The sequence below is a fragment of the Arachis ipaensis genome, chromosome B05 (assembly GCF_000816755.2).
Source record: "Arachis ipaensis cultivar K30076 chromosome B05, Araip1.1, whole genome shotgun sequence".
In the NCBI taxonomy this organism is placed as follows: Eukaryota; Viridiplantae; Streptophyta; class Magnoliopsida; order Fabales; family Fabaceae; genus Arachis; species Arachis ipaensis.
In genome coordinates, this window is record NC_029789.2 from 17,264,404 (window position 1) to 17,275,472 (window position 11,069).

An 11,069-nucleotide genomic window follows, 5' to 3' on the forward strand; every position below is an offset into this window, starting at 1 on the left:
AAATTTTACCGATTTTTTTTATTATTATAAAGATGGGCAACCAAATAGTAAACCCCATGCTGTAGGACATTGACACTTGGCTAAAAATATAATGTTCATGTTTTCTCTAAGTCTGACGCGTGAAAACAAACAAAGTTGAGAACCTTCCCTTCTTTTTCCAGAAATTAATTTAGATACGGAGTAAAGGAGAGCGTTATTCAACAATATTAATACATACTGTCTTATTCATATATGTAAACTCAAAATATGTAGAGACTTGCAAAATGCAGATCACGTTTTGCATAAGAAAAAAAAAGCAATTACAAAACGTAATACAAAACGCAAGCTGTGTTTGACACGACGAGAGTAGCAACTTAAAGGTGTCTTATATGTCTCTTGCATGTAGACAATAACTGATTATTTGACTATTTTAAACGGCTTAAAACAGATTGTGTTTAACAAGTGATAAATACAAATCAGAGAGAGAGAGAGTCGGAACATAGTGAAACTCAGGGAGAAAGTGGGAGTGGGAAACAGAGGGAGGGGTAAGCGTAGAGAACTTGACAAGGATCCAAGGGTTTGGAATCGAGAAGAGTATCGGCGACTGAAAAATGAATCTTTCTCTGTTTTTGTGAGTAATCTGCCAAATGACATATCCAAGAGAGAATTATTCCATTTGTTCAACTGGACGGGACGCATCAATGATATATATTTATCACGGAAACAAAAAAATGGAATTGTATACATGATTGCTTTCGTGCGGTACACAACGAGAGGAGGAGCTTTGAAGGCTGTAGCAGAAATGAATCACCAGAGACTGAGAGGGAAGATAGTATTTGTGGAAGAAGCTAAATACAGAAGAACGTCGGGATCAGCAACTTTAAGTAATAGACGGGCGGAGGGGGACAAGTCACAAATAGCTACATGGCAGCCACGTAGGAAAGTTGATCAGCATGGCCCTGAGGCTCCTGGGAACGAGGTACGGCAGCAGGAAATTGACAAGGACCCCCATGGAAATGGATGTACAAAAAAAGTGAAAGTAGCAGTGGCAACAGAGAATCTGGAATGGCTACAGAGAAGCCTCGTCGGGGGTACGACCAAAGCCATTAACCTTGCTTCTTTAAAGGAAATGATCGCCAAGAATGTGCCTAATGTAGTTCAGGTGCGGGAGATGGGCGCGTACAAAGCACTGCTGACTTTTGACAGTGTCAGCCATGCCGATGACGCTTACACCTTTAACATGAATAGCCTCTTACAGTTGTTTCATAGAGTGTGGCGATGGGAGGAGTCGGAACATAGTGAAACTCGACGGGTATGACTGGAATGCTTTGGGGTCCCGTTGCACGCTTGGTCAGTTAACACTTCTAAAACAATAGGAGGCCAATGGGGTGAAGTCGTTGGATGTGCCAGAGAAACAGAAATATGTAGCTCTTTCACTGTAGGTCGAGTACAGATTGACACTTGCATAATGGATGTGATTCAAGAACGGGTTCATGTAACAGTTGGTACAGAAGGCTTTAATGTTCTGGTGAGAGAGGTTGGGCATGAGGCATGTAATCTGCTTTGCACCGGAAAACTAGAGGATGAAAAAACAACTGCACAAAAGAGCTCTGATAGCAAGAGTAACAGTGTCGGTGTGGAATTAATGCAGAACCTTGAAGCAGGGCCATTGCAAGTAGGGCTACAGGATGAAGAGCGATTGTTGTGGGTTTCACGGAGTGAGGAAGAAGACAAGGGCAGGAAGGTAATTACAGACACAATTTTGAATGAATGGAGTAATGACTGGGCGTATCGTGATCGGAGGGAAATTGGAACGTATCTGGCATTAACTAAGGACAATTATGATATGCTTGATTTGGGGGGAAGAGCCGTTTTGCTCTATGAGGAAGGTTCGGAAAAAACGGTAACTTGTGATCTAATTGGGCTGAGAAAGAACTATTCCTATGCAAAACAAATAAAGGCACGTTCAGGAAATAATTGGGCTTTAAACAATTCAGAACAGGATGGGGCCAGGCAAGATGGGTTGGGCCCATCACTCCATGTGTGGACGGGTTCGAGTCAGCGGCAAGTGGGAGGGCATGCGGGTCGGCCATCCGTGGGGGTAACGGGTCACGTTTCTGAAGCCCTGGAATCCACGAGAGAAAGCCGCGGCGCCCATGGAAAATTCCTTGTCGCTAGAAGGCAGGGAGAGATCGACGAGGAGGGCGGCGGAGGAGCTGGACTCGATGCAAGGCTGGGAGGGCGGAGGGTGTGCGATTGAGATGGCCGGTTTCAAAACAGCGAGGCGGGTGCTATTGCAGATGAGGGGAGTGACGTTGGCGACGGGGAAGAGCTCTGTTCAGCGGCGGTCAGGGCTGGTAATGATGAAGACGTGGGGTTTGAGGACGGCGAAAGGGAAGAGACACACTCAGCGGCGATCGACCGTGGCTTGTGTGGTGGCGCGGTTCATGAGGAAGCAGGGGGAGAACCGTGTCACAAACTACCTGAGAACTGCAAGGAAGGAGGCGCGAGTCTGGCTTGCGGTATAAAGGGGAGGCACGGGAACCAGAATGTCAGACCAAGAAATGATACTTGGGGTGAACGAAGCTCAGGAAGACATCAGTGTCGTGTACAAACCAGAAGGGTGCTATGCAACCATACGGAGGACGGCATAGAACAGAATGAACCAGGCCAAGAGGAAAGGGGGATTGATGCGGATGCAGCTGAAGCAAACGACAACCAACAAACAGAGGTGGAGGAGCAACTGGCAGAAAATAGAAAGACTTGGGAGCTGGCACACGAATCAGGGGCAATATTATACAATGAAGAAGATGACATTATGGAAATCTTACAAGCACAGAATGAAGAAATAGCTCGCAAACGGAAAATAGCAAAGCAGAAAGCGAAAATGAGACGGTGCAGACCCAAACATGCAAAACAGGTGTGTAAAAAAAATCTTTATAATGATTTTCAGTTCATGGAATGTTAGGGGGTTGAGGGGAGATGGGAAGAAGAGAATGGTAAAGGACCTAAGAAATAAACATAGGATACAAATGTTAGGTTTGATTGAAACTAAAAGGCAGATTTTGACGAGGTTTGATGTTACATGTATATGGGGACAAGGTAGTCCAGGCTGGGAATATGTAGGCTCTGATGGAGCGTCTGGTGGACTTTTGTTAATGTGGGATGAGGAGGTGTTTAAAGTAAATAACTGCTACCAGAGAGAGAGGTGGTTGTGTGCTGAAGGAGTGATTTTAAAAAATAGTTTCAACTGTGCGTTTGTCTTGGTTTATGGTGCACATGATAGAGATGAGAAGATTCATGTTTGGGAGGAGCTGAGCTTTATAGCGGGGCTTTGTCAGGTTCCGTGCTGTTTTATGGGAGACTTTAATGAAATAGTACATGTAGAGGAACGGAAAGATGGGACTGGGTTGACACGGTCTGCGGAAGATTTCAAGTTTTGGATACAGGATATGAACTTAGTGGATCTACCGCTCACTGACCGGAAGTTTACATGGTTTAGAGGGCAATCCTGCAGTCGCATAGATAGAGTTCTGGTTAGTGTGGAGTGGTTGGAAGAGTTCCCAGAGGCACATTTGCGAGGTGGACCAAGGGGTTTGTCAGATCACTGCCCGTTAATAGTGGAGGGTAGGAAGCTAGGAGGAGGTCCGAGGCCGTTTCGAAGCCTTGATTCATGGTTTACACATGAGGGTTTTCTCAGGATGGTGAGGGAGGAATGGAGAGGCTTGGGAGAGCTACAGTTCACAGATAAATTGAAGGCGCTAACTGAACCTCTGGGAAGATGGCATAAGGCAAATTTCGGTGAGATGGACAAGAAGATTACAAAGTTTGAGGAGGAGATCAATAAGATTGATGATATGGTCAGCAATGGAGTTCATGATGGAACTCTAGAGGCTAGAAGAAAGGCGTTGGTTAAGTGCTGTGAGAGATGGTATGCGAGGAAAGAAGTGCATTGGAAGCAGATGTCGCGGTCTCGCCACGTGAAGGATATGGACAGAAATACAAGGTACTTTCACAATATAGCTTCAGCAAGAAGAAGGAACAATAGAATCGATACTTTGGTTATCAATGGCAGGCTGGTTCGAAATCAGGCAAGAATTAAGGTGGCTATCAGAGACTTTTACAAGGATTTGTACTATCAGGAAGACTCTCATATTCTGGGATTCAGAGATGGATTGGTGGTTCAAATAGGTGAGGAAGATGCATCGGCTTTAGAAGTGATGCCATCGGCAGAGGAGATCAGGGAAGCTGTGTGGGACTGTGAATCCTCCAAGGCGCCAGGGTGTGACGGATACAACATGACCTTCATTAAGAGATGCTGGGATGAGATTGGTGCTTGAAGAAGGTAGAACGGGTATGGCATTAGTAAAGTGGGAAGTGGTACAGGCGCCGAAGAAATTAGGTGGCTTGGGAGTTGGGGATGCTATGGTTCGGAACACAGCGCTGTTGTTCAAATGGTGGTGGCGATTTGCAAAGGAAGAGTGTCCACTGTGGAAAAAGGTCGTATGTTCTTGTCATAATCTGAATCCCAATGAGCCACTATCGACACAAGAACTGCCTGCTAGAGGTGGACCATGGAAGGATATTTGCCAGCTACAAATTAGGAACCAACATTTAAGGGATAAGATGGTCGCAGGCCTGTCTATGGAGGTTGGTGACGGACGTCGGACTCGTTTTTGGGAGGATGTATGGTTGGTTGGTGGATCTCTAAAGGATCGTTTTCCGAGGCTCTTCTCTGTTTCAAACCAAGTTGGATCTGTTATAGGGGAGTGTGGTTTTTGGGATGGGTTTGAGTGGATTTGGAATTTCCAATGGAGGAGAGAGCTCTTCCAAATGTCTATAGAGGTTGGTGACGGACGTCGAACTCGTTTTTGGGAGGATGTATGGTTGGTTGGTGGATCTCTAAAGGATCGTTTTCCAAGGCTCTTCTCTGTTTCAAACCAAGTTGGATCTGTTATAGGGGAGTGTGGTTTTTGGGATGGGTTTGAGTGGATTTGGAATTTCCAATGGAGGAGAGAGCTCTTCCAATGGGAGATGGAACTTCTGAGTGCTTTGCATGAGTCTTTGAGACCTGTGAAATTACTTAACAACAGAGAGGACAGAGTGGTGTGGAAATATGATAGGTGAGGCATTTTTACAACTAATTCATTTGTGCAGGTGATGCAGGAGGAACTGATCCCAGAGGAGATAACTAGCTACAGCTTCACCAGGACTATTTGGAAGGGGTTGGTTCCACCTAGAGTGGAGCTGTTTGTTTGGTTTGTTCTAATAGGAAGAGTGAATACAAAGGACAGGTTGAGCCGGTATTGTTTTTACTTTTTAGGTTTGTTTTTTTTTTTAGACTTGGGTAACTTCTGGTGCTCCACTGCTATTGTGTTGAGCTATTTGCTTTCAAAAAAAAAAAAACAAATCAGAGATTGCGATTAGTAGGAGTTACGCTGCATGTTCAACATGTATTCGGGGAGATGGCCGAAGAAGGTCTTTAAAAAGCAGAACGCAAGTGAGATTTTGTATAACATGAGAGTTCGTGGTTTTTTGAGGATTTTAGTTGTAAGGATTTAGTTTAAGCGAGTCAGAATTTGTGTTGTAAGAGAGGGAAGGTTTGAGGTTTTTGATTGCAAGGAAAGGAGAAAGAAGAATAGTAAGAAGAAGAGGGAGTAATTTAAGTGAGTAAGTAGTAAAATTATTTAAAAAAAATGGTTTGTAATTTTACGTTATCTCAAGAACGCATTATTGAATATTTGGATCATCTTTAATCATATGAGCATCAATTTCAGATGCCAGGATATGAGCATCAGTATCAGGTGCCGGCATATAAGCAGCAATTTCAAGAGCCGGCACATGCCCATTAATTTTAGGCACCGGCTTACAGCCAACGGCAACAATTTCCAATATATAAGAAGCAGTAGCAGTAGCCGGCATATGAAAAACAACAACCATACATACCAGAACTATAACCACATTAGCCAGTAGAATCCTACATACCACAGATGGTAATTTCAGCTGATGGTCAGTTCAATCCGTTGGCTGGAATTGATGGCATCAGTTTGTCTCAAGTCTTGAGAGACGCATATTATCTATTTCCGTTACCAGAGCAGAAAAGGCATGCTGCTTCTTAGCAGTCTGTTGGTCATCACGCCATATCAGGTCATGCCAGTGACTTCTCGATGGATTGATCGCCAGGTCATGTAGACTCTCCTTGTCCTTCCGCACCATCCCGTAGCGAGTTGTTCGATTTGAATGAATACCCGCAGCAGGAAGAGGGATTTGTGGGACATGACCTTCAGTACGAGTATGATTATGGTGGAGCGAGTGCTCCGGACATGAGTGGTTCCGATTTGTACGACCCTGGCGGTGCCAACATGCCAGATGTCGATGCTTCTGACGTTGGCAGTGGTCTGGATGCCGATATGTCTTAGGGTCATCCATATAATTTATGGACACAGACTGCACCCCCAGATAAATACACCCCATCTCAGTATTCGAAGAAGGCGCCGAGGAAGTAGCATGTTGCAGTTTATCTTATACTATTTGAGTTTAGCTTTGTATTCGGTGTTGTATCTCGTATTCAGTGTTGTATATGTAGCTTTGTTCTCGTATTTTTCTGTTTGAGTTTAACCTGTTGCACTTTTTATCTAAATTCGTATTTATTATTCAGTGTTTACACATACATAAATAAACTGCGCAAGTACATAACAAGCTTACACTAGATTAAAATAGGTAATGCATTTACACAAAAAGTTATATAAAAAGTTAAATAGATCATAAAAAGTTACTGACTACTTTAAAATGCATAAACACGTAAAATGCTCAACCACTATTGATCTGAGGCAGAGCTTAGACCTGCGCACTGAGGACATCGGCTACAGCTATGTCCCTCCCGTCCACATATAGTACACCGGTTGAGGACCATGCATATCCCGCGAATCCATCTCATTCAAGTAGCGGGTTGACTTCGGTCTTCCTTTTGTCGCACGCTTCAATGTCCAATTGCGATCATCTTCGCTCCTTCATATCTAGCCCACATAGATGGGTCACCCATCGGAACAAACTCGTCTCTGTAGATCTTGCAAATTTCAGATATCTTGTACATGTCATGCACATATACTTGCCAATCAAGATGCTGGTTAGTGCAACATGCAAGAACGTGGCGACATGAGAGTCGCTCGACCTGGAAATGATCACAATCCCAGTGTCATTGTGCAAGGTTAACAGTGTAAATGGAACCATCTTGCATTTTGCGAACCTCAAACATCTCATTGCGCATGTCGAACCGATTGACGACAATGTTTCCTGCACGTCGAAAACTTTCATCAACTCTTTTGGTGGCAAATTCTGAATATGTGAATCCGTTGCGGACACGCTCATGAGCATCGGCGCTCTTCTGAGTAAACAATTCATTCAGCCGATAGAAAGTATACCTAACAACGGCAGTCACAGGAACAATTCGTTTAGCCGATAGAAAGTAGACCTAACAATGGAAGTCACAGGAAGTTGCGTGCACCCTTCAGGAGAGAATCTACCAAGTTTGTCATCATATGTCCCCAACGATGACCCGCGTCGAATGCCAACACCCATCTCTAAACACCGATCTCATCGCACCATTGAGTATATGCCTCACCCTGCTCTTTAAGCCTTTGGTAGTTTTTGTTGTACTCCTGTTCTATTCTAAAATAGCCTGTAGAACGAACCATGTAATCATAAGTAGATGCCACAAAATTACTATGAATAGAACCATAACAGCGAATTCAAATACCTGTGTTAACCACGAGTTTATGCAAACACGGAGCCTTGAACCTCCTTAAGAAGTTGGACCCGATGTGCCTGATGCAGAACATGTGACACGCTCTTGGTGGTGACCATGCACCGTTACTGCGAGCTATTACTGCGTCAATGGAGTTATGGCGGTCAGAAATAATGCCCACGCCATCAATAGTAACAACATATCTCCACAAATTGGTTAGGAAAAACTCCCACATGTTTGCCATCTCACCCTCGACTATCGCAAATGCAATAGGCACAATGTTTTGGTTCCCATCTTGTGCAACCGTAACTAAAAGTGCACCTTTATATTTTTCGTACAGGTGTGTGCCATCAACCTGCACCAATGGCTTACAGTGTCTAAATACTACAATACACAGATAGAAGTTCCAAAAAACATGATGGAGAACTCTTACACCTTGAACCTCCTCACTCTCACGATAAACGGGGAGCGTTTTTATTTGAACACGAGACATTGGCATCTTCGCAGTCATTGCTTTCAACCATACTGGCAGAGTCTGTCAAGAAACTTCCCAATCACCGAAAATTTTTGCGACAGATTTCTGCTTTTCCAACCAAGCTTTGTGGTAACTAACAGTGTAGTTGAACCTAGACTGAACTTTTGCAATAATAGACTTCACCTTTATCGATGAGTCTGCTTCAACCAACGGTCTAATAGCATGTGCAATTGTGTCCGAGTCCAACTTGGCATGATCTTGTGAAATCGTTCCCATGGTGCACATATGTTTGCCATTGTATCTCCTGATCTCCCGACAACCTTTCTTCCGAATCAAGCTAGATCGGATAAGCCAATCGCACCCTGCACCATAACCCTTCATTTTGCATAGAATGCCTGCGGCTCAGACTCATACACAGAGTAATCAACTCCTCTAGAGATAGTGTAGCTTTTGATTGCAGATATCATCAACTATAGAACCAAATTCCATTCCAACACTAAACTCACCAACTTCTGTCGCAACATTGCCTTCACCTACGACATGCGAACCACCATTAGTCGGACAAGGCAAATAAAATAAATGGTAGTGGTAACTTTAATTAAAAACCATAATATACCCATATTCGCATATTCAGGAAATTCCAAGGCATGCATGGCTTCAAGATCCAGAATCCGCATAAAAGACGGAACACTAAAGGGGTGCTGGCTTACAATCGCATCCGCTTCATTTTGCAACGCCGGATTGCCTGCTAGGTCTTCGTCATCGTTTTCGTCATCGACTTCATAGTTGGCTTCGAACTCCTCTTCACCGTCGTTGTTATCTTCTTCCGTATCTATATCCCCAAGCTCATCAACATTGACTTCCTCGCCAACCGCGTCCAGCCCCATATGTTATTCAAACTCAATGTACAACTCTATCATCGGCACGTGAAATCGAGTTTGTTGATAAATACAGAACATCTACTGCATACTTGCATCATCAGTGATGGACATTATTTGAAACTGTATCAGCCCACCAAATACTTGTACATGATTCTTGTATAAAATGTTGCTCACTATTTTCGAAATGTGACTTTGTATGTTATCACAAAGACCATTTTGCAACTCTACAAAACGTATGGTGTATGGAATACATTCACAAACAAAAATCACTCCTTCGTGTGTGTTTGGTATAATCTCACCGTTATAATATACTCGCAAATTTGTAATACCTTCCATAACCTCAACTTCACCTAACCCAACTTTTTTGCCACAACTAAGTGCCAAAAAACTCACAATTATGAAATATATGCAAGAAAGAGGAATAGGAGTAGAAGTGAGGAACTTCGGATTAGGGGTATAAGTTACCGAATTGGACCGAAAAATACCGCAAAACCGAACTGAAAATTACAACAACCGATTGAAAAACTGAAAAAATCATTTTTTTTGTTTTTTTCGAATTAAATTGATCGGTTCGGTTCGGTTTTCGGTTGGTTTGGTAGAAACCGAACCGAATCGAACCGAAAAAGATGCTGTATATTAGTTCTTTTTACTGATTTACCCTTACTGATTTAACCTAGGTATAAAACCCTAAATCTGAATACCCTTACTCTTTTTTCCTTTCGCTCGTGCAGTCACCCACTCACCCTCAGTCCTCACTCCTCACACAGATACCCACTCACCCAGACACCCACAGGCCACAGCCCACTTCCATCATCATTCTTCCTCCTCAATGCGGCCATGCCTGAGAGAATGAGAGCCTGAGAGAGCCAAAGAGCCAGAGAGCATCGTCCACTATCAAGGAACTCCTCCATCGTCGCTCGAAGTCATCGCAACTCGCAAGTCATCCATTCATCTCCGTTGCAGGCTCGCAGGCGTAGCAAAGAGCAGCACCATCGTGTATCCAGAAGCATCGTGCAGTTCGTGCCCTCGTGTAGTCCTGAGTCCACGCCGTCATCCAGTTATAAGTCGTGTAGCCAGCAGCATCGTCCAGTTCGCGTCTTCGTGTAGTCCTGAGTCCACGTCGTCGTCCAGTCATAAACCGTCGCAACAAACCCTAAGTCGTGGCAAGAAACCCTAAGCGGAGCAGCACTCCAGTCGTCGAGCAGCACTCTGGTCACCGAGCCCTCTCCTGCAAAAAGCACCTGAACAATGTCTTCTTCGGAGGTTAGAATTTGATTTTCAAATATTTTTAATTGATTAGTTAGATTAGTTAAATTCAGAAATCATTATATTGCCATAGTATATCAAATTTAATTTGTCTTGATTGTTGTTACTGGTCTCTTCTTAATTAAGAAGATGAGTTTGATATCTAATTTGTCTCTGAGGGTTGTTACTAGTTTGTGCTTAATTAGGAAGACAAATTTGATTAAAATTATTGTCTCTGATTGTTGTTGCTAGTTTGTGCCTAATTAAAAAGATGAGTTTGATAGAAATTTTTCTGCAGAATTTTTATTGTTGTTGCTTTTACTGAAATCTGTACTCGGTGAGTGATGATAAAAAGTGGGTTACTATCTGTTCTGTTTATCTTGTTTACCAAACTTTGGTCTCTGTTTTATCCAATAAAAAGTTAACAATTTTTCTTAGTTTCTACTAAACAGATTTAATTATTTGGTTAATTTGTTTGCTGACATGGTGTCTAAGTGGTTATAGGAGTTCATATTTGTTGCTACTATTCTTCATATAAAATTATATTATGAGACATGGTTTTAGAATTGATCTTACCTCATGCTTTATATTTATGTTGCAAGATTGGAGTGTCTGGTTTATTTATAGTATTAGGATAAGCTTTTGAAACTTTAAAAGAAAAAGAAAAGGTATATCCAATACAAACCGTAAAATCTGAATCGAAAGAAAATATCTATTTGCTTCTAGTAAAACACAAAAACAAAAA

General features: G+C 42.9%; 2 protein-coding genes across 2 annotated transcripts in view; both read right to left on the reverse strand.

Annotated features, from left to right (window-relative positions):
- The window catches only part of LOC107643157 (cytochrome c), a 15,404-nt gene extending 9,327 nt beyond the window's left edge, over positions 1 to 6,077 (reverse strand). The window contains exons 1-2 of the mRNA XM_016346731.2: positions 6,070 to 6,077; positions 214 to 216 (exon numbers count right to left, since the gene is read on the reverse strand). The gene's annotated coding sequence lies outside the window, so the exon portion shown is untranslated. The remainder of the gene's footprint in view (positions 1 to 213; positions 217 to 6,069) is intronic.
- LOC107640271 lies at positions 6,959 to 8,234 on the reverse strand. The gene is made up of 4 exons (XM_016343809.1): positions 7,736 to 8,234; positions 7,596 to 7,657; positions 7,193 to 7,450; positions 6,959 to 7,150 (listed from the first exon to the last, which is right to left on the reverse strand). Exons 1-4 carry the CDS (start codon positions 8,232 to 8,234, stop codon positions 6,959 to 6,961), a joined length of 1,011 nt encoding a protein of 336 aa, XP_016199295.1.